We start from the raw sequence: 24,037 nt of genomic DNA, 5'->3' as shown, positions 1-24,037 counted from the left end.
GTGGAGGCGTAACAGAAAATAATTGAGAAGCACTGATTTAGCGTAACAAAATACAAAAATCTTGCAGAGGCAGAAACTCAAAAAGGCCGCTTTTTCATGTCCAGAGACCAGATGTTGTCATTCTTTTCTTCTTGTATTTAACGGAGACATGATGCCTGCTAGCGGCTGGAGCATTGTTGCCACCTACTGTTCTTTATTAATAATAATCTCGCGTTTGAGCAACACCAACACTGACGGGGACTGGACCAGTACGTTGTTTTCGGAAGCAGTTAAAGAGTGTGTCTCAGGGAGGAAGACATGATTGCGGAAAAACTGAGTCGCATATTTCAGGTAAAGAAAAGTAATTTGAAATAAACTCCACACGTTAGCTAGTACTGCTACTTGGAACTCATTCTTGTTAGTGATGGGAATTCCGGCTCTTTTTAGAGAACCGGCTCTTTCGGCTCGGCTCACTAAAAAGAGCCGGTTCTTTCGGCTCCCAAACGGCTCTTCAGATTTTTTTTGTTGCTTTAATCAATATATTACTAATAATATGAAATTATAGGTTTAAGGAATTTAAACTTTTAACTTTTTTTATTCAAAACAAATTTAAAGCCAAACAATACAAAATCCCTTAAAAACAAGCAACACAACAAAATATAAATTAACAATATTTACTCTTCAGTGCTACAATAAATAATAATAAAAAAACTAAAACTGAACAAACTTTTAACTATTCACAGTTCAACTTTTAATCAATACAGAATCTCTGAAAAACACAACACAACAAAATATAAATTAAAAATCTTAACTCTTCAGTACTACAATAAATAAACTAAAACTGAACAAACTTTTAACTATTCACAGTTCAACTTTTAATCAATACAGAATCTCTGAAAAACACAACACAACAAAATATAAATTAAAAATCTTAACTCTTCAGTGCTACAATAAATAAACTAAAACTGAACAAACTTTTAACTATTCACAGTTCAACTTTTAATCAATACAAAATCTCTGAAAAACACACAACACAACAAAATATAAATGAAAAAATGTAAAACAAAAAGAAAAAGATCAGCATCCAAATAACCTGTCTAATGAAGATTGGCATTCAGAAACACCAAGTGCCTCAGCTTTGAGGGACTGATTCGGCTTCTTCTGTCGGTCATGATCTGCCCTGTTTTAGAGAAGATTCTTTCGGAGGGGACTGACGTTGCAACAATGCACAGTCTCCGTGTCATCACATGTGCGAGGCGTGGGTAAAATGAAGCCTTGTTTTCCCACCAGCTTAGTGGATCTGCACTTGTCTGGAAAAGGGGCTCCTCAAGGTAGGATCTCACTTCCAGTACTGCATTTGCTGAAGGCTTCCTTCTTGTAGTGTCTTCACTTGGTCTTTCTTCAAAGAACCTCCAAACAGCAGATGCTTGTGGCCCCTCTTGCTCATCCTCTGCTCCCTCTTGGCCCCCTGGAAGTGGAGTTGGCTGGCTGAACCTTGCTGCTGCTGCAGTTATTCTCTGAATAGCTTCATCAACTGCTTTAGTGTCATTAAAGGCCAGCTTCTTGAATCTCGGATCCAGAATGGTGGTTTCTGACAGAACAGTGTTATATTCCATTCTATGGAACTTTCTGTCCATGGATGCACAGAGAGCATCCACTAGCTCTTTCACATTTGCTGTGGTTACGCTGGTCTGGTTCTGAGCTGTCACTCTCTGCAGACCCCTGCACAGGATTAACATTTTGGAGGCTGTAACATAGCTGAAAAAGAGTAAACAATAGGTGTTAATAACCCCAGGCTCTGTTTTATTTGGAGGTGTATATCATTATTTCATGTCTAATCTGCTTTTTCTTCCAGTAATGCAACAACAAAAGTACTACTACTACTACTACTAATAATAATAATAATAACAATAATGTGATAACCTTTGTATACTGCACCTGTCTGCACTGATCTCCACAGTAACCTCCTCAAATGGCTCCAGAACAGTGCATGCCTCCTGCAGTATGTCCCATTCCTCTTGGCTCAGAGGATTGACTGGTGCATTGATAACAGCCAGGGTAGAGATGACTGCATCCTTGGACTCCAGAATCTGTTTTTTCATATGAAAGGTGGAGTTCCACCTTGTCACACAATCTTGTTTGAGCTTCAGCTCAGGCATGTCCATCTGTCGTTGTGTTGATTTGAGCCTGTGTGTGGCTGTTGTGCTCCTGTGGAAAAATTCCACTATTGCCTTGACTTTGTCCACAGCAGGCTTCATCACCTTCAGAGCATCTCTCACAACCAGGTTAATTGTGTGCGCAAGGCATGGGTGGTGGGTCCATTTCAGGGTTTTAACAGCTTTGGTTATGTTTGCTGCATTGTCAGTAACACAAGCAACCACCTTATTTTCCACATCCCACTTTTTTGCCACTCTGAGCAGCTCCTCTGCTAAATTCTCAGATGTGTGTCTGTCACTGAACTCAAAACAGTCCAGGAGGCAGGACACCATTTTGTAATCTTCAATAAAGTGGCATGTAACTGACAAAAAGGATGTGGTGCTTCGGGATGTCCAGCTGTCAGTTGTTAGACACACTGCTGTGGCTTTATTAACCCTCTCTTGCAGTGAAGCACGTTCTCTGTCATACAGGCCTGGGATGATTTTTTGAGAGAGGGTTTTCCTGCTTGGAATGTTATATGCTGGGTTGAGTGCATGAGAATATTTTCTGAAACCTTTGTCCTCCACAACTGAAAATGGTTGAAAATCAAGTGCAATCATTTCAGCCAGTTCCTCATCAATTTTCTTCTGTCTTGCTGGGGTCAAAGACTTCTGCAAAAATTGTCTCATGGAGCTCTGGGTGGTTGGTTTGTGTTGTGGTGCTGTACTGCATGATGCCACTGCAGCAGCAGCAGGAGCAGCAGCAACAGTTACAGAAGACACACTGGCACCTTCATTAACATCAGGTTCAGGTTCTGGTCTTTTCTCCAATGGAATTGATGGGTGTACAGTTCTCATGTGCCTGTGAAGGTTGTTTGTGGAACCAGCTCGGTAGGATATTTTAATCTTACAGACTTTACATTCTGCTTTTGAGTTGTCAATATAATTAAAGTGGGTCCAGATTTTACTCCTTTTTCTGCTGTCACTCATTTTCTTAACTTTTTTTTTTTTTTTTTACCTTTCGTTTTCGTCGTGTTTAGGAATGTCCTTGTCCCTCCGTGTTGCTCCTTGCACTCTCTCTCGTCTCCCCTGACTCTCTCTCTGCTCTCTTGACCTGTTCGTGTGCTGCTATTGTGTGTGTAACTGCCGCCCCTCCCCCCTCTGCTCAGCGCAGTGAGTGCACGAAGCACAGACACAGAGGCGACAACACCACGCATATTGACCAATCACGTGCGGCTTCAAGAAAAAAAAAAAAAGAGAGAGAGAGAGAGAAAGCGGCTCCCCCAATCAGGAGCCGGCTCCCATCGTTCACTTCAAAGAGCCGGCTCCCAGAGCCGTTACGTTCGCGACCGACACATCACTAATTCTTGTTGTAACGTTAGCCTTGGTTGAACTGACAGTGTTATTCAGTGATCTTACGGGTACGAGCCTTTACATGTATAATTACGGCTCTACGCGTTGACAGAAGATAACAGTAATGTTAGCACAAATGCTTGTGCATACACCAACATCCGCGATGCATACAGAGCTCTTCCTCGCCCCCACCTTGGCCTCTCCGACCACATCTCCATCCTGCTGGCGCCAGCTTATCGCCCCCTGCTGAGACGGATCAGACCAACAAAGAAGACTGTCACTGTGTGGCCCAGTGATGCAGCCTCTGTGCTCCAGGACTGCTTCCAGTGCACAGACTGGCAGGTCTTCAGAGAGGCAGCTACGTATGAGGGAGAGGTGGACCTGGAGGAATACACCTCCTCCGTCCTCGGCTTCATCTCCAAGTGTGCTGATGATGTGGCCACCACCAAGACAGTAACCTGCTTTCCCAACCAGAAACCCTGGCTGAACGCTGAGGTGAGAGCTCTTCTGAAAGCTAGGGATTCTGCGTTCAGGGCAGGTGAGGCATCAGCACTGAGAGTGGTGAGAAAAGAACTGATGGCAGGCATCAACAGGGCCAAAGCCACATATGCTCACAAAACTCACCTCCAATGACCCCCGGAGCATGTGGAAGGGCATAAAGTGCATGGACTATAACATCAGAGATGCACAATGCCCAAGGGACCCCTCCCTGCCGGACAAACTCAACAGGTTCTACGCTCGCTTTGAGGATCCTGACACCCCCCCCCCGCACTAGACTTACACCACTACCCGGTGACACGCCCCTCTGTGTGTCCACAGCGGATGTGAGGAAGACCCACAAAGGTGCTAACCCCCGCAAAGCTGCTGGCCCAGACAACATCCCAGGGCATGTACTGAGGGACTGCGCATACCAGCTGTCTGAGGTGCTGACAGACATCTTTAACACCTCACTGTCACTGGCATCCGTCCCCACCTGCCTAAAGACTGCCACTATTGTCCCCATCCCAAAGTGTTCCACAGTGACAGGCCTGAATGACTACCGAACCTTAGCTCTAACCCCGGTAGTCATGAAGTGCTTCGAGAGGCTGGTCATGGCACACATCAGAGACTCCATCGACGTCACTGTGGACCCCCACCAGTATGCCTACAGGAAAAACCGCTACACGGATGACGCCATCTCATCAGTGGTCCACACAGCCCTCACCCATCTGGAGAGCAGAAACTCCTACGTCCGCCTGCTCTTCCTGGACTTCTCCTCTGCTTTTAACACCATCAACAGACCCTGGTACAGAAACTCTCCACCCTGGGTCTGAGTCACACACTTGGGAACTGGGTCCTGGACTTCCTGATCAACAGACCTCAGACTGTCAGGATCCACAGCTCCACCTCCTCCATCCTCCCTCAGCACTGGTTCCCCCCCTCAATGTGACGAAGACCAAAGAGATGTGGACGGACAGGCGCCCCACCCCTCCCCTGCACATCGGAGGAGTAGCTGTGGAAGTGGTCTCCAGCTACAGGTACCTTGGTGTACACCTAACCGACGACCTCACCTGGAACACCAACACTTCCCGGCTGGTCAGGAAGGCCCACCAACATCTCTACTTCCTCAGCTCAGTTCTGAGGAGCTTCTACCACTGCGCAGTGGAGAGCGTCCTCTGTACCTGCATCACTGTGTGGCATGGCAACTGCACCGCTGCTGAGAGGAAGGCTCTGCAGAGGGTGGTAAAGGCTGCACAGAGAACCATGGGGGGCAGCCTCCCCACCACCTCAGACCTCTACACAGCACAATGCAGGGGGAGAGCCCTCCGCATCATGAAGGACTCCACCCATCCTGCACGCTGACTTTTCCAACCCCTCCCCTCAGGCAGGCGGCTGAGGAGCATCCGGAGCAAGACCACCAGGCTCAGGAACAGCTTCTTCCCCGAAGCTGTCAGACTACTGAACTCCAGCCATGCCCTGTAGTCCCCCCCCCCCATACCCATACACACACACACTTTAACCTACAAGTGCAATATTAAGGACTACTTTCTGGACTACCTCATACTGCACACACCTGCACATGCATACTTAGGCTGCTATATGTTAAAACCGGCTTCTTATTTAAGGTTTAGCTTATTTAAATTTTTAGTTTTATATTGTTTTACATTCTATTTTCTGTTTAGCTTATATTCTATGTCGTACTTTATATTTTTATATTTGCACTTTATATTTTTATGTTTTTTTTATATTTTATAGTCACTGCTCCCGGGACCTGAGTCCTAATTTCGTACCATAAACATGTGAATGTGAGCTGGTATGACAATAAAGTTCCTTGAATCCTTGAATCCTTGAAGACTCCAGGAACCACAAGTAGCCCTGCATTTTGGGAACACAAAGCTCTGGTGGGATAATAGGGAACTATCAACTCTTTGAGATGCCTGACCGTTCAGGGCTTTACATGTGAGGAAGAGAATTTTAAAATCTATTCTGAATCCAATGTAGAGAAGCCAGTACAAGAGAAATATGATCTCTCATGTTGGTTCTTGTTAGTAATCTTGCCGCAGCGTTCCGGATTAGCTGAAGAGTCTTTATGGATTTATTGGGGCAGCCTGATAGAAGTGAATTACAAAAATCCAGCCTCGAGGTAATGAATGCATGAACTAATTTTTCTGCATCTTTCTGAATCAGAATGTGCCTGATTTTTGCAATATTGCGGAGGTGAAAGAATGCCGTCTTTCAAATATTCAATATGTGTGTGTTAAAGGACACGTCCTGGTCAAAGATAACTCCTAAATTCATTACAATGGAGCTTGAGGCCACGGCTAAGCCATCTAGCATTGCTATATCACTGGAATTTGTTTGTAAGGTGTTCAGGACCCAGAACAATAACTTAGGTTTTGTCTGAATTTAGAAGTAGGAAGTTGCAAGTCATCCAGGTTTTTATGTCTTTAGTTTGACTAGCTAATTTGTTTCTTCTGGTTTCATTGACAAGTACAATTGTCTGTCATCTGCATAACAATGAAAACAGACAGAGTGTTTCTTAATAAGATCACTGATGGGGAGATAAAATAAGATAATCCTTTATTAGTCTCATAACTAGAAATTTACAGTGTTACAGAAGCAGACAGGATATAGAGGGTGCAAAGCATGCAAGGATAAGAGAAGGATCTGCATTCAAAAAGAATAAATACACAGAAAACCTGCAGCTGTACACAGTACAGAAAATAAAAACACTATTCACACTATTGTCCCTCAACTTATGATTAGTGGATGGATTGATTATTGTACCGATTTGTTTCAGGGACTAAGTACGTAGGTACTGATCCTAGTAGTAGTGTTACATGAGTAAGGATTATTGCACAATTATTAGTGCACATGTATTATTGCAGGTCTGGTGTGACCATTTGTCCCCATTATTGCACATGATTTATTGTCCTGTTAACACTTTCAACAGCTTAAATGTCCAGTCTATCAGCTTTGCTTGTTGTGCAGTCTGACAGCAGTGGGCAGGAAGGAGCGGCGGTACCTCTCCTTCACACAGTGTGGGTGTAGCAGTCTGTCACTGAAGGAGCTGCCCAGTGCTGTGAAAGTGCCTTGCATGGGGTGGGAGGGGGTCTTCAGCATGGACGACAGCTTGGTTATCGTCCTCCCATCACCCACCTCATCCACTGAGTCCAGGGGGCAGCCCAGGAGTGAGGTGGCCCTCCTCACCAGTCTTTCCAGCCTCTTTTTGTCCCGGGCAGAGATGCTGCCTGCCCAGCAGACCACACCATAAAAGATGGCCACTGAGTCATCAAAGCTTCTGAGGAGTGGACCCTGTATTCCAAAGGCCCTCAGCCTCCTGAGCAGGTAGAGTCTACTCTGGCCCTTTTTGTACAGGGTGTCCGTGTTGTCCAGTCCATTTTATTGTTGAGGTGAACGCCCAGGTACTTGAAGGAGATGACTCTCTCAATGTCTGTTCACTGGATGTTCACCAGTGCAGGTGGGATGTGTTGGCGCCTGCTGAAAAACCACCAGCTCCTTGGTTTTACCCGCGTTGATTTGGAGGCAGTTCTCCTGACACCAGTCCACAAATCCTTGGATGAGTTCTTGGTACTCTCGGTCATCTCCTTCCATGATGAGGCCGACGATCGTGGAGTCGTCTGAGAACTTCTGTAGGTGGCAGGTTTGAGTGTTGTACCTGAAATCAGAGGTGTAGAGAGTGAACAGAATGGGAGCCAGAACTGTTCCCTGTGGTGCACCTGTGCTACAGAGAAGCATGTTAGACTCACCACTCTGCGTCCTCACATACTGTGGCCTGTTTGTCAGGTAGTCCACGGTCCAGGCACTGAGGTGGTGGTCTACTTCTACACACTTCAGCTTGTCTCCTAGTAGGGTGGGCTGGATGATATTGAAGGCACTGGAGAAGTTGAAAAACGTGATCCTCACAGTGCTCCCAGCCCTCTCCAGGTGAGGTAGTGATGTGTGCAGGGGGTAGATAATGACATCCTCCACTCCAATTCCTGGCTGGTAGGCAAACTGCAGTGGGTCCATCAATGAGCTCACCAGCGGGCGCAGGTAGGCGAGGACGAGTCTCTCCAGAGTCTTCATCAGGTGAGACGTCAGTGCCACTGGCCTGTAACTGTTGAGCTCCTTCGGGTGAGGGGTCTTTGGTACAGGTACCAAACATGGTGTCTTCCACAGCTGTGGGACACTGGTCAGCGACAGGCTCAGGTTGAACATGTGCTGGAAGATTCCACACAGCTGGTCAGCGCAGGATCTCAAGAGCCTGGGACTGATGCCATCTGGACCTGCTGCCTTCCTCACCTTCACCTTCCTCAGCTGATTCCTCACCTGCGTGTCTGTGACAGACAGACTCGAGCAGAAAGGAGGGGTGCTGGGGACTGAAGAGGGGGAGCCCATGTCTGCAGATGAGCATATAAAGGCTGAATAATATTGGCCCAAGGACAGAACCTTGGGGAACTCCATGACTAACCTTTGTGAGTGTGGACGATGTATGATTAACATGAACAAATTGAAATTGATCTGATAAATAAGACTGAAACCAGCTAAATACAGTTCCTTTGATGCCAATTAGGCGTTCCAATCTGTGTATTAAGATAGAATGGTCAATGGTGTCAAATGCAGCACTAAGGTCTAACAGAACAAGGACAGATATAAGTCCCTTGTCTGATGCCATTAGGAGGACATTTGTGACTTTGACCAATGCCGTTTCTGTGCTGTGATGAGCTCTAAAGCCAGAATGAAAAGTGTCAAATAAGTTACTATTTTGAAGAAAGTCACATAGCTGATTGGTGACTGTTCTTTCAAGGATCTTGGAAAGAAATGGAAGGTTAGATATTGGTCTATAATTGCTTAAAATCTCTGGGTCAAGTGTGTGTTTTTTAAGGAGAGGTTTGACTACGTCTACTTTAAAGGACTGGGGTACACAGCCTGTTATCAGGGACAGATTGATCATGTCTAATAGACAGGTGCAAAGTAAGGGTAAAGCTTCTTTGAGTAGCTTAGTAGGGATGGGGTCTAAGAGGTATATTGTTGGCTTGGATGAATATTTAAGTGAATGTAGCTGATGAGGGTCTACTGTTGTTTCTAAGGCACCAATGTTTGATGGTAGATCAGTACCAGCTGAGGTCAGTAGGTGTTGAATTTTGTCTCTAATATTTAAAATCTTGTTGTTAAAAAAGGTTAAGTCATTGCTGCTGAGGGTCACAGGGATACAAGGTTCGATAGCACTATCGCTCACTCTCAACCTGGCTACAGTGCTGAATAGAAACCTGGGATTATGCTTGTTATCCTCAATTAATTTTGAGTAATAGGCTGCTCTGGCAGTCCGTAGGGCCTTCCTGTATAATCTAAGACTGTCTTGCCAAATTGAGTGAGATTCAGTAAGTTTGGAGGAATGCCATTCCCTCTAAAATTTTTGCGCATTTTGCTTTAATTTGGGAACCTCTGTATTTCACCAGGGTGCAAGTCTTTTTTGCTTAATGCTTTTCTTTTTTAGCGGGGCAACAGAGTTTATTGTTGTCCTTAATGAGCTTGCAGCACTGTCCACAAAATGGTCATTTTGAGAAAGATTGTTGTAAAGTTCAATAATATCGGGATATGATACTGAAGTAAATGTCAGTAGAACTGCTTCTTTAAATTTAGCCACAGCACTATCAGACAGGTATCTAGTGTAGGAGTTTTTACTTGGTGGTATGAAGTCAAATAGTACAAATTCAAAAGTTATTAAACAATGGTCAGATAGAACAGGAGTTTGTTCAAAGACTATTAAATGTTCTACTTCAGTGCCATATGTCAGAACAAGGTCAAGAGTGGGACTGAAGCAATGAGTGGGTTTATGTACACACTGACATAAGCCGATTGAATCTAACAGAGAGATAAATGCTGCGCAAAGGCTATCATTGCTATCACCCACGTGGATGTTGAAATCGCCCATAATAATTACTCTATTAGTTTTAAGGACGAGACTCGATAGGAACTCTGAAAATTCTCGTAGAAATTCAGAGTATGGGCCAGGAGCGTGTGGTTGTACTGTTTTCCGGGTAGGGTGTGAGAGACTAAGAATAAGGCCTTTGAAAGAATGGTAGTTGACTTTGGGCTGTTGTGCACTAGTAGGAGCAATTTGCAATTTGGCAAAAGAGTCAATGATTATCGGGAATAATCATTAAAGCAAAAATCTGTGTATACTTACACATAAGTATCGGAGCACCACCCTGTCACCAGGGACCAATAGCCAAATTAATTAATAGGAAAACAGTCTCTTAAAATTGTGAAGGATGATTCCGAGCACTGACTGTCATGAATTCAGCTGTTATTACAAGTACATACACAATAACCACAGACAACAACAGATTAAACTATAACAGGATTTATTAACCAGCAACAACCATCCATAGATAAGTATCACTTTGTAATAAACACTATTATACTATTGTAAAAAACACTTATTATAATCTAAGTTTTATCAACACACATTAACTATTAACTAGGGATAACACAGGTACAGCAAGAGTATAGGTGTGCATATATACAGGAGTGTGAGTGTGTGTGTGTGTGTGTGTGTGTGTGTGTGCGTGTGGGTGTGTATGAGAGAGAGAGAGAGACAGATGACAACAAACAAGGTGGAGGCTAACAAGCTAGCCAGGTAGCGGCTAACAAGCTAGCGGCTAAAAACAAACAAGATAGCGGTTAGCAAGATAGCGGCTAACAACATAGCAGCTAACAACAACAAGCTAGTGGCTGACTACAATTAAGATGGCGGATGGCCACCTGAGTGGAGAAACTACAACCAGAATGGCGAGTGGGGAAACTACAACCAAAATGGTGGAGGACTACATGAGAGGGAATCAACACACGAGATGAACAACCACATAAAGGATGATTCAGCAAACAAAACAGCTAGTCAACACGAAAGTGATGACTCAGCAAAACCCAAAATGACTACAGAAGAATACGCCGACCGTATTATTCAGAGCCAAGTTGGTGATAACCCACGTGATGTTGCTTATGTGGTCACAGAAGAGAACAATGGGCGGAAGCCTTTGAGCGCCACGTACTTGGTTACGGTTCGTGATCACGTGCTCGGACTTTCACCTCACCGTTCAGAAAGAAGAGTGTGAGGAAAGATAGAAATGAAAATACAAGAAACACCACCCAATAAAAGAATCCACTCCAATTCTTTAGAAACTCGCGTATCACCACACAATAGCGGAGTCAGTAAACCGGAGCTTATCTGCTCAGCCATTGGTCTTTTAACCGGTGACGCGCGGTCTCACTGAAATGGCGGAAATGACCGACTGGAAGCAAAATCAATAAATGCAGCACTTAAAAGTTACAGGAAATCATGTGTAAACAACCCTACTTTACACTATCTCTGCCCAGACATAAGCCTCTTACTTTGCGTTGCTCCGATCTTTCGGAGTTTGAAATAATAATCCGCTTAAATGTTCGCAGCGTCGTCCTCGGCGGGATGCTGGCGGTCCGTTATCGTAGATGATGCGGAGTATTGATCTCTCGGCGGCAGCGGAGAAAATCACTGGTGAAGAAGTTAACAAACTGTGTTTCGTCCTTAACAAAGTCGGCGCGCGGCTCGTTAACGTGCGATCAGCTGATTGCCCAGCGATCCACGTCGGTAAAAGGAAAAAAGGAAAAGTTACAGAAAAAATACAGCAGTCTGTTTCTCAGCCTGCGAGTTGCAGAACTGTGACCCGGGATCTAAGTTGATGATAATCAAAACGTTTGATTGTTGCTCCCTTTGGGCGGTTTGGACACCTGGGGTCCGTTTCATGAAGCAGGTTCAACAAACTCTGAGTATGTATGTTAACTCTGAGTTGACAAACCCTGAGATGAAAAACTCAGAGTTTCCTGTTTCAACAAAGCGGATTCGCATTAGTTTTGTCGACTCTGAGTATGTTAACTCTGAGTATGCTGAGGCAAGCTCGTGCACCGCGACTCTACAAAAAGCCCTCATCAATGGAGCCCCGATTCACTGATTCACCACGGAGGCCAGAGGGGAAAGAAAGCACTCAACATATTTTTCACCGCTGGAGCTGGAAATTTTGATGGAGGCGTACGGTGAATATCGGTATATAATCCGAAAAAAAGTAACACCTGCGACAAAAGGAAAGAGAAAACGCGTGGGGAAAAAATCACTGCTCGAGTCAATGCGTAAGTTTTGTTTAATCACTCATAAAATATTGCATGTAAAATATGGTATTGACCCTCTGTTCATGTAGGTGCAACCCAGGGGATGAAAAACGGGTGAAATAAAAATATATAATTCAGTCAGGTGAGGCTGAAACATAACATGCCTGGTTGTATCTCACTTTGCTAACATTTGACATGTCAAACTATTTAAATGTATTTAAATGATTTAATACTGGACAACTCTTTCATCCCCGCATGATGTTTTCACACATTCTGTTCTCTGTAATGTTTCATTAATTAATGTGGTGAAGTTAACATTTGACTCCTGCCTGGCCAACAGAAAGAGGGTAGACTCCAGACTCCAAGCTGTTGCATGTAACTCAACACACCAAAACTCATAACCAATAGTGGTGTAAAGTTCACAGAATAAAATGCTCATCTTCAAAGGATAATGAAGATGAAGACACTGTGTCTGCTGTCACAGAAAGGCCTACAGAGGTATCATATTAGATCAGCTTTACATGTACATGTGACATTCTTGTATGGATTTATATTGACATGGAAGCTGACATTGTTATCCTTTGTTAACAGAGTGTAACTGGACAGCATGAAGAGCGTCCATCAAACTCTGCAGCACCAATGAACACAGTGAGAGTTTCAGTAAACAACACAGTTTAATTCTGTACAATTGTACATGTAGAATAATATATAACAGATAAGGAAATGGTGCACTTGGACCGACAGATCCAAAAGGCAGATCTGGAAATCGAGATACTTAAATACAACTTAGAGGTGGGTGTGCAGTCACAGGTAAATTTAATTTATTATTGGAACAATATGAAAAACTAACAGAAAAATGTTCTCTTTGTCTCTCTCTGTCTGGAGGATATAAGGAAGACTAAATAAAATCAATGTGTGACAGTGTGGTCGTGCTTTTATTGATTTAACCTGGAAAATGATTATTGCATATGAGATCTCTGATTGCTCTTCCATCCTGGTTTTCTGGGAGGTGGATGGAGTCTTCCTCATGGTCTTCTGTTTGTAGGGCAGGGTGTTGCTCTCCTCTAATAGTCGCAATATTATGGAGAATAACACATGCCACACTTATGTCACAGGCTCTCTCAGGGGTTACTCTGAGATGACGTAAGCCCTGGAAACAGGCTTTCAACAGGCCTACAGTCATCTCAGCCCTGGCTCTTGTCCTGCAAGTGCTGCTGGGGGCCTGGTTGAGGGTCTGGGTAAGGAGTTATGAGTGTGGGTTAGCAGGGGTAACTCCTGTCACCCAGAAGGAAGCCTTCAATCTCTCCTGCAAGTAAAGTCACATTTATTTAGTACAGATATTTTTCAAAGATCTTTTCATTAGACAAAGATCTTTACAGTGACAAACAGCCACCAGTGCAGTGTTTCAGACCACTTACCACAGTCCAGTCTGTTGCTCAGAGTAGACCCTCGATATATACAGGAGTCATGCTCAGACCCAGGCCACTTGGCTTCCACATTTGTGATGATGTGAGCTGCATCACAAATGATTTTAACAGTACAGAAAATGAGACTTCCTGTTCACATAATATTCATTTTGTGAAGGAGCAGTGATAGGAATGTGAGTGCCATCAATGCAGCCAGTCACATTGGGAAATCCTAAAAGACATTCAAATCTTTGCTCCCAGAGGTCACAGCAACATGTTACTAACAGAAAAATTATTATTCATTTGATGGCTCTCACAGGCTTGTGGCCAGGAAAAACAAGACAAACTGAGAGAAACCGTTTCAGAGCGAGGCTCACCTTTCGGACAGCTCTGCAAACAGGTGCTTTACTTATGTGCTCTGCATGTTGTATAAAACACTCCCGTTTGCGGAAACGTAGAGCAACGCAAAGTATCTGCTCAGTGGAGATTGTACGGCCACGGTGGGTGATGTGAGCGATGAGAGGACGGATGAGGTTGTGAATGTATTGCAGTGACTGTAATGGAAAACGATAAGGCTCATATAAAAAGTCGGGACAGGATGAAAAATTACCCAGACGTGTTCGGAAAATCCTCGCCCGACGCAATCACATTTCTCTGTGAATCAGTATTGCTTCTTCGTCTACAGGCTCCTCCAGAAACACACACTCGATTTTCGTAAACTTAGCAGGTTCGACGGAGACGCGGTGAATAAGGAAACGGTTCAGGCTTATGTTACGTAAAGGGGAGGAGTCAGAGACAAACTCAGGGTTTCTGGGATAAAACCTGCTCCCGACCAGGTTATGTTCACAGACTAAGTTACCGCGGTAACAGACTCTGAGTATGAGTTACCTCGCTTTATGAAACGGGCTTAACTTACTCCTGAACTTACCCCGATCTCAGGGTTAACTTACCTCGCTTCTTGAAACGGTTAACTCAGGGTTTCGCTGATTTCAGGCTTAACATACTCAGAGTTTCCACATAACCTGCTTCATGAAACGGGCCCCTGGAGAGCCTGGAGCAGCTCTCACTGTCACAGCACGCACGGGAAAAAGCAAAGAGAGAGAGTCGCAGTGAAATTTTATTACCTGAGTGACGTCACCTCGGACCCCCGTGGAGATGGCTGGCACGCAGTCAATGTCCGTGCCGGTTCTGAGTTTGAACTCAGGAATTTATGACTAGGTGCACGTCATGAGTGGGGTCTCTAACAGTTAGTCACTCTAACTCAGGCTTTATGGGTTACATGTAGGCCGCTCTATTGTTCTCCAGAGCACATGGCCAGAGATCCCAACAGGGCTTTGGATTGAATGATAGGTTTGGGTCAAAAATAAAGCTGATTCTGATTCTGAAAATGGCTGCAACTCCACCTCCTCGGCCGGTGTCTCGAGGAATGTGGGTGTTAATATGATAAATATATAAATATATATGTCATTTATCCGTTCAGTTTAATTTTCCATACCACCTCAATATGATTTTAACATTTCACAAGACTGAAATTATAACAATGAAATTATAATGAAATGCTGTATCATTCATGTATTTTTCATGTTCTGTTGAAAACCACTATCCTATCAATTCAATTCAGTTCAATTCATTTATATAGCACCCTATGCAATCAAGATCGCCTCCAGACACTCCACAGAGACCCAGAGCCAGAACCCCCGAATAAGTAGACAGTAGCACGGAAACCCCCCCCCCCCCAACAGGAGTAAACTCCGAGCAGGACCCGACCCGCAAGGGAGAATCACCCCGCCGATAGTCGGTGCACAGAAGAATGACAGGCAGATGTCAACAGTAGACATTGGGTTGGTCATAGAGCCAGCTACAGTTCAACATGAAGATCTGGATGGAGAGATACCTGCAGAAAGATATAAATATAGAGAGAGAGGGTGGACAAGTTTTTCAGCATCACTCAGAGAGGACGCTCCTAATCTTAGCAATATTACGGAGGTGAAAGAAGGCGGTCTTAGAGATCTGTTTAATATGATGGATAAATGATACGTCCTGATCAAAGATAATGCCGAGGTTCCTCGCAGTCGTACTGGAGGCCAAAGTAATGCCATCCAGAAAAAGAATATTATCAGCTATTCTAGTTCTAAGATGTTTGGGGCCAAGAACAATGATCTCAGTTTTGTCTAAGTTTAATAGCAAAAAATTGGAGGTCATCCAGTCCTTCATGTCCTCAAGACATGCCTGGAGTCAGTTCAGTTATTCAGCCTGTATATGCTCCCCATTGGTGATATTATTAGGAAACACTCCATACATTTTCATTGTTATGCGGATGACACACAATTGTACTTTGTACTACCAGATGAAACAAATCAGCTAGTCAAGCTTCAGGCATGTCTTAAAGACATAAAAACCTGAATGACCAGCAACTTCCTACTTCTAAATTCAGACAAAACTGAAGTTATTGTTCTGGGCCCCGAACACCTTAGAAACAAATTATGCAGTGATATTGCATTGCCAGATGGCTTAGCCGTGGCCTCAAGCTCCACTGTAAGAAATTTAGGAGTTATCTTTGACCAGGACATGTCCTTTAACTCGCACATAGCAAATATTTCAAAGACTGCATTCTTTCACCTCCGCAATATCGCAAAGATTAGGCACATCCTAGTCAGAAAGATGCAGAAAAATTAGTCCATGCATTCATTACCTCTAGACTGGATTACTGTAACTCCCTTCTATCAGGCTGCCCCAATAAATCCATAAAGACTCTCCAGCTAATCCAGAACGCTGCAGCACGACTACTGACAAGAACCAGCATGAGAGATCATATTTCTCCTGTTCTGGCTTCTCTACATTGGCTACCTGTAAAATTCAGGATCGATTTTAAAATTCTCCTCCTCACTTATGCACCATCCTATCCTAAAGAGTTAATAGTACCCTATTATCCCACCAGAACTTTGCGTTCCCAAAATGCAGGGCTACTTGTGGTTCCTAGAGTCCTCGAAAGTAGATTGGGAACCAGAGCCTTTAGTTATCAAGCTCCTCTACTATGGAACCATCTTCCGGTTTCGGTCCGGGAGGCGGACACCCTCTCTATATTTAAGAGTAGACTAAAAACTTTCCTCTTTGATAAAGCTTGTAGTTAGGGCTGGCCTAGGCCGGCCCCTAGTTATGCTGCTATAGGCTTAGACTGCCGGGGGCCCTCCCATGATGCACTGAGCTCTTTCTTCCTCTCCCTCTCCTTCTGCACACATTCATGTCCCATTAATGCATATTACTAACACAACTTCTTCCCTGGAGTCCCTGTGCTTTCTTGTCCCACAGATTCCTATCGATCACGACTGGACCTCCTGCTGCGGTCCTGCTGTCGTCCTGCTCAAAACCTACTGCAATTACTACTCTTTAGTCATAATCTGATTTAAATCTGTTACGACTCAGTACAGCTACTACCATTATTGTTACTACTACCATTATTGTTACTACCATTGTTATCAAAATCACCATAATACCTTCTGTATACTTCATTGTCATTATCATTATCTACATTCCAATACTTCTGGTATTATTACTGCTGCTATGCATCTCTGCTTGTGTGCTCCTTCTCTCACACCCCACCCCCTCTGCCTCTCTCCCTCGCTCTCTCTCTCGCTCTCCTGCTCTCTCTCTCTCTCTCTCTCTCTCTCTCTCTCTCAACCCAACCGGTCAAGGCAGATGGCCGCCCATCTTGAGCCGGGATCTGCTCCGAGGTTTCTGCCTTCTAAAAGGCAGTTTTTCCTCGCCACTGTCGCCAAGTGCTTGCTCAAGGGGGAATGTTGGGCTCTCTCTATTTACAATTTAATTAAAGAGTTTGGTCTAGACCTGCTCAAATTGGAAAGTGTCATGAGATAACTTTTGTTGTGAATTGGCGCTATATAAATAAACTGAATTGAATTGAATTGAATTCCTTCAGTGTTCATATATTTGAATTATACCAAGGAGCTAGCCTCCTATGATTTGTAACCTTTTTCAGTGGAGCAACCATATCTAAAATCTGTGTGCAACGTGGCTGCAGTGTTGTTGACAAAAGACTCAATTTCTCCAGGAGTAACGTTTAAATCAGTACACTCTGTTGTACTGGTACATGGTGCTGAAGGAAGCTGTAATGTGATTGCATCCCTAAATCTGTCTACACTATTCTCAGAGAGGCATCTGGTATAGTAGACCTTTTGTTGTTGTAAAGTTGTAAAGTAAAGTCTGTAAAGTCTGTTGGAGTTAGTTCAAAACTTACAAGTGAATGGTCTGAAAGGAGAGGGTTTTGAGGGACAACTAACAGGTTCTTAGTTTCTAGGCCGTTGGTGAGAACCAGATTGAGGGTGTGATTATGGCAGTGTGTTGGTTCATTTACTATCTGAAGGAAACCTATTGAATCTAAGAGTGAGTTAAAGGCTGTCTTAAGACTGTCAGAGTCAACATCCATATGAATGTTAAAGTCATCCACAATAATGACTTTATCTGTACTGAGCACTAAACTAGATAAGAAGTCAGAAAACTCAGACAGGAACTCTGAGTAAGCAGCAGCAGGTGGGCGATACACAACAACTAATAAAACTGGCTTTTCTGACTTCCAGTTTTGGTGAGACAGGCTGAGAGTGAGACTCTCAAATGAACTATAGATAGATTTAGGTTTGGGATTAATGTGAAGACTGGAGTGGTAGATTGCTGCCACTCCTCCTCCTCGGCCTGTGCCTCGAGGAACATGATAGTTAATATAACCAGAGTTGATTCATTTAAACTAACATATTCTTCATCCCGTAACCAAGTCTCATTGAGACAAGATATATCAGACTGATGATCAATAACTAGATCACTGATTAGGAGGGATTTAGAGTGGAGGGATCGTATATTTAATAATCCACATCTGATTGTCCTATTTTTTGGCTCTAAATGTTTGCTAGTTTGTATTTTTATTATTTATTATTATAATTAACACTTCTTAAATTTTGTGCTGGTTGGACCATGGGAGGACGAGGCACTGACACTATTTCTATGGGACTGTTAAACTTAGTATTACTGTGTGCATTTATATTTTTATTTATTCTACTTTTAACAGAGGGCAGCAGTCCTACAGAAGCAGCAGAGAAGTGTGTAAGACAGCAACTCCGCCTCCTGGCCTCGACCCTGGGTTGTCAGGTGGTTGGTTGTCTAATAAACTTGGCTATATTCATAGAAATAAGAGCCACACCACCCCAGGTGGGATGAATGCCGTCTCTGCTAATGAGGCCAGGTTTTCCCCAGAAAGTCTCCCAGTTATCTATAAAAGCCACGTTATTTTCTGGACACCACCGTGACAGCCAGCGACGGAGCGATGACATGCGGCTAAACATATCATCACTGGTCAGATTTGGGAGGGGACCAGAGAACGCTATGGAGTCCGACATAGTTTTTGCCAAATTACACACCGACTCAATGTTAACTTCGGTGATCTCCGACTGGCGTGTTATTCGCGCCGATGTGAATTATAATCTTACCATATTTGCCAGCAGCTTTAAATTGCCCTCTATGTCACCCACTCTGGCCCCTGGGATGCATTTGACTATGGTCGCTGCTGTCGGCTTCACGTTTCATAAAACAGAATCGCCAATAACCAGGGTCGGTTTCTCAGCGGGTGTGTCGCTGAGTGGAGGAAAGCAGTTAGATACATGAACCGGTTGGTGGTGAACCACGGGCCTTTGTTTCAGGCTCTGCTTCTTTCGAACAGCCACCCAACCTCCCTGACTTCCCGGCTGCTCGGAGGCTGCCGGAGTGCGGCTGACATCAGCTAAAGTAGCTAAAGTAGGCCGGTCTGCACAGGCTAACTGCTGCTGCCTAGCTGCCGGGACTACTGGACTATGATCTTCAGTACAGAGCCGGGCCTCTAACTCGGTTAGACTCGCCTCCAAGGCTTTGAATAAGCTACACTTTCTACACATCTCATTCTCACTAAAGCAGGCAGAGGAATAGCTAAACATTTCACACACCTTACAGAAGATGGGAGAGGGAGAGGCAGAGGCAGAGGGAGAGTGAGTGGAAGAAGCCATGCTAGCACTAAGCTGAGCTGAACGACAGACAGAGCGGGGATCGGGAAAGGAAAAAATCTAGATGAACATGCGGTTAATAAACTTTTCCTAAAGTGCTTGTGTACTTATTTGTAAAAACCAACCACAGTAAGCTAACACAAAGTATATTGATTGAAGTACATCAATACCACCAAGCACCAAATGCTGGCAAGTGAATGAGTAGAGCAGAAACAGGAAGTGATGTATTACATTACCCAACACTGGGAGTGCATTCATTTAAGCTGACATTGAAACCAGGAAGTTACATGGACCCAAATGCACCACACCGGACAAAGTCAGTAAGGAGCAAAACACTTTATTAATTAGATAAGGGAAGCTTTGCTGAGGAAGTAAAACGTCCATCTGGGAGCGGGGCAGGTCAAAGAAGTCCACTAAAAGGTTCAATAACAAAAATCCTTTTCAGCAAAAATTTAGCCACAATGAAAAAATCCTTCTTCAAAAAATGAAGGGAAAAATCAGAGACTACTTTACCAAATGAGAAGGCAGGAGGCAAAAACAGAAGTAAGCAGGGTCATCAATGGGTAAGGCAAGTTGAAAAACAGAGCTGGAGAGTCATGCAGAACAGAGGAACAATCTGAGAGATGGGCAGGGGTTGCCTTTGTAACCTGTGTGGAGAACAGGTGAGTGCAGTGAGGCTGATTGAGGTGATAATGGGCTGAAGGATGAAGCATTCAGGGGACAACGGAAAAACCAGTGACTCAAAGACAGCAGATCATGACAGACATATTCTTCTGGCCAAAGCCAGGTTTCAGTTAAACAAAATAAATCTATATTATAGTCCAATATTAACTCATTTACAAGTACAGCTTTAGATGAGAGAAATCTAACATTTAACAGTCCACATTTAATTCTCCTATTTGTTGTAGCTATGGAGGTGTTGGTGTTGATCTTTATAAGATTATTGTGTATAGCTCCTCTTTTTGTATTTGATTTAATTAATTTAAATGGTCGGAGGACAGACACAGTCCCTATGGAATATTGGGTGGGTAACTGTAATGGAAGTGCAGAGAGGCGTGTAGGACTGCAACTCTGCCTCCTGGTCTCAACTCTGGGTTGTCAGGATTTTGGTTTAATAAGAAACTGAGTCAGATTTCTAGATATGAGAGCTGCTCCATCCAAAGTGGGATGAATGCCGTCTCTCCTAATGAGACCAGGTCTTCCCCAAAAGGTCTGCCAATTATCTACCAAACCCACATTATTTGCTGGACACCACCTCGACAGCCAGCGATTGAATGATGACATGCAGCTATACATCACTGGTCAGATTGAGTAGGGGTCCAGAGAAAACTATGGAGTCCAACATAGTTTTTCTGACTACAGAGCTGCCAATTACCAGAGTTGATTTCTCAGTGGCCGTGTCTGAGTGGGGAGAACTTGTTGGAAATGTGTAAAGGTTGGGGGTGAACCGTGGGCTTGTGCTTAGGACTATGCTTCCTCCGTACAGTCACCCTGCTCGGGAGCTACTGGGGGCAGGCTAGGACACACTACAGGCTACACTAGATTGGTCCGCACTGGCTAATGGGGACTGGCTAAAGTTAGCTAAAGACTTTATTTCCATGGTGCGGAGCTGCGCTTCTAATTCACTAAGCCTCGCTTCCAGCGCTACAAGTAAACTACATTTATTACATTTACCACTTTCACTAAAGGAGGCAGAGGAATAACTAAACATGTGACACACCAAGCAGGAGAGAGCAGGAGAGCGAGCAGGAGACAGAGAAGCCATCGCTAATGAACAGGCTAAGCTAGCTTAACTAAATTTAATATGCTAATCGGTTATAAGATTAGTGTGAAATTACTAAAGTGAGTGATAAAAGTGTATGACTAGAAAAGACGTTCAAAGTAACAGTGTGAAATTACTCTCTATAGCAAATAGCAGAACAACTTCAGTGATGTTAAATTAAAGCTCAGACAGAGCTAGTTCATCACCAACAGCCTGGTTCCACTTTTTAAATATCCTCAATTCATGACACCACAGACACAGATGTTGTTGAACGTAGATTTTAATCACACTTTTAGTCAAACATATTGGTATATTGAAACAGTACACAATGCAGCATCAATGACTGTTTTATCTCGCACACTACACACTACTATCTAGCACAAATCCATTTCTCAAGTTAATAAATTGATCTTTTCTTTTATTAAAGCAGACAAGGATCTTTATACTATTAAATCTGCATTAATCAACATTTTTATATTAACAAGTGATCAAATGTCTAATGTGTGATACAACGCTGTAAAGAAAACACAGGAAGAATAACCAATGAACACCTGGATTTTCTCACATGGATTGCCATAACTAACGATTCACAATGGTTTAAGCTGGTTCCAGCTCATCTTCCCCATTAGTGGCTGAACAATCTAACTTTTGCTAAATTGTGCTCCACAACAATAGAATAGAAAGAGCTGACTTCGAAGGACAGCAAAACTCAGGCAACAGCAGAATCAAACTATTTGTTTGCTTCAATATTTTTCAAAAGGGAAGAGTGTTCATGTATGAGCCTAACCCTTCAGAGTTTGAAGTAGTCTCACAGACCTAAAGCAGCCCCACAGAGCTAAAAAACAAAAAAACAAAAACAAGTGAATACTGGAAAGGAACAGACATGTTTAGGCATATTAAGAAATCCGGAGACTGCAGACAAAAAAAGAGAATTTACCTAAAAGTTCACATAAAAATGTGAACAGAAGATCACAATAGCCCATTCATAGTTTAATGAAAAATATTTTTCTGTAGCAGGGATTGTTTTGTGGCATTTCCTGTATTCAGTGTTAATAGTTAGCATTAAGACTTTTTCTTCCTGGGCCCCAAGTCTATTGCTCTACACTGGATGCAAGGGTGGGCAGCTTTGGTAGTCCCTTTCATCAGTCCTTTTTTGTGTCTTTTAAGGAGTTCCTGCCATCTCCATCTTGCCGAAGTCAAAGGGTCGCAGCTTTGAAGAACTTTGATAGACCATCAGTTATTAGAGGCCAGTTCGTCCAAATTACTATTAATAAAGGCTGGGAAAACAAGGAGAAGAATGAAACAGTCATGTAATCTCCATGTCAGGCAAACAGGCAAGTCAGAAAACTATGGCATATTTACAATAACGATGAGTGTTCATGGGTTGTTCTTGTAGCTGAGTAGATAATGATGAAATGGGACTACAACAACTGAAAATTAGAGACAGGTGAACAGAGCGCAGGACTCCAGCAGGACGAGACGAGGTGGACTCAATGATCAATGATGCTTGGTGCTCAAATGCTTTTGGGCATAGTGAGAAACTACTTTGCTCCCTCAGCATGTTTCAGGCTATTTGGCTAGCTGCTTAACAGTTCTCAGGCGTCCCACGTATAGTGCTGAAAGCAGTTTCCAACCTAGTCCGGATTGTGCGGAGTAAGTACTTTGTGAGAAGTATTCAGAGTAGCTGCGCAGTTGGAAGCAGTGTCCGCGTCAGGGCGAGCTGTTCCCATGGTTAACCAGTGCAGTTACTTTGTTGTACTAGCTTGTAGCTGTGTAGCTAAAGCTAACGCATCAAGTTGAGCTTAATTGGTGTCAGTTGACCAGTAAGTTGTTACTTGCACTGTTTACCTGAGTTAAGCTAACGTGTCACGATGACCTAACTCGTACAACGGCTAATAGCTAGACTCACTTAATGTGGATAAAGGCTAACGTGTTGTGACGAGTGTAGTCCAATAACCTGTAGTGGCCTAACTCTCCTTTCCACTAGTATGTCTATGTATAGTATGTCTATGCATCCTGCTCGTGTCCCACCTCATGTGGTGCAACCATCTCAGGCAGGGACCCTCACCTGATGTGCATAGCGTGCATGGGCCCTAAACATGCTCGGGCTTCACTAGCTGACCCACCATCATGTTTTCACTGTGCTTCAATGCCAGAGAAAATTTTGGAAAGGAGGTTGAGAGTAGCTCTAGCTAATAGTCAGGATCCCTGTCTGGTAGCTGCCACTTTCAAGCCTGACATCCATCAGGCGTGAGCCTCCATGAGCTGGGAAGAAGAAGAGGATGACCCTTTTTTTCCACCCCAGCAGTCTAGACCATTTAGTGCTGCTGACATTGTTCCACCAATGGACAACAACTTATATAAGGTCTGAAGACGTGCTGCAGCCAAGTTGGGAATCCCATGGCCAGCAGCTCAGCAGGGAACATCACAGATGAGGTCTCTGGTCTCTGGTAGTGCCACCAAACACTTTACAGCACCATTGTTCTCTTTCAGGGGAAAAAAGGAAAAATAAAGAATGCATTCCTGCAGGCAAGTGGCTGAGGGTGGAATGCTCCCTCAAAAGAGAACGTTGCCTTGGTCGGCCATTCCCAGAAGTGGGAGCCCATACTCCTCTGACTGGGAGCAGCACATCGCGGAGAGATGAAGTCCCACAAGGGCAACAGTTGCCAAGGGTTACAGACTACAATTTGCTATGAAACCACAACGGCGTGTTAGCATCTGTGGCAGGAGGAGGAA

At 43.8% G+C, this 24,037-nt stretch overlaps 2 protein-coding genes across 4 annotated transcripts in view; both read right to left on the bottom strand.

Annotated features, from left to right (window-relative positions):
• Positions 1-404: 404 nt before the first annotated feature.
• On the bottom strand, positions 405-2,144 carry LOC124057115 (zinc finger BED domain-containing protein 4-like). Its single transcript, XM_046385251.1, has 2 exons — positions 1,918-2,144; positions 405-1,737 (listed from the first exon to the last, which is right to left on the bottom strand). Exons 1-2 carry the CDS (start codon positions 2,142-2,144, stop codon positions 1,077-1,079), a joined length of 888 nt encoding a protein of 295 aa, XP_046241207.1. The 3' UTR covers positions 405-1,076.
• A 19,474-nt stretch (positions 2,145-21,618) lies between these two features.
• LOC124054198 (dihydropyridine-sensitive L-type skeletal muscle calcium channel subunit alpha-1-like) overlaps positions 21,619-24,037 on the bottom strand; it is a 269,412-nt gene continuing 266,993 nt past the window's right edge. For 2 of the 3 annotated variants that reach the window (XM_046379885.1, XM_046379893.1), the window contains one exon: positions 21,620-22,578. In XM_046379885.1, the coding sequence (XP_046235841.1) occupies positions 22,569-22,578 (10 nt within the window). In that variant the 3' untranslated portion in view covers positions 21,620-22,568. Of the gene's footprint in view, positions 22,579-24,037 lie in introns of all 3 variants that reach the window. The other variant, XM_046379903.1, reaches the window with a different exon arrangement.

The sequence above is a fragment of the Scatophagus argus genome, chromosome 3 (assembly GCF_020382885.2).
Source record: "Scatophagus argus isolate fScaArg1 chromosome 3, fScaArg1.pri, whole genome shotgun sequence".
NCBI lineage: Eukaryota > Metazoa > Chordata > Actinopteri > Scatophagidae > Scatophagus > Scatophagus argus.
This window is presented reverse-complemented; position numbering and strand designations above follow the sequence as displayed.

Excerpts from the sequence above, each read along its gene's own strand:
- LOC124057115 (XM_046385251.1), bottom strand. The coding sequence starts at position 2,144 with ATGGACATGCCTGAGCTGAAGCTCAAACAAGATTGTGTGACAAGGTGG. Across the intron at positions 1,738-1,917 it reads GTGGAGATCAGTGCAGACAG|CTATGTTACAGCCTCCAAAA; the intron begins GTGCAGTATACA and ends ACTCTTTTTCAG.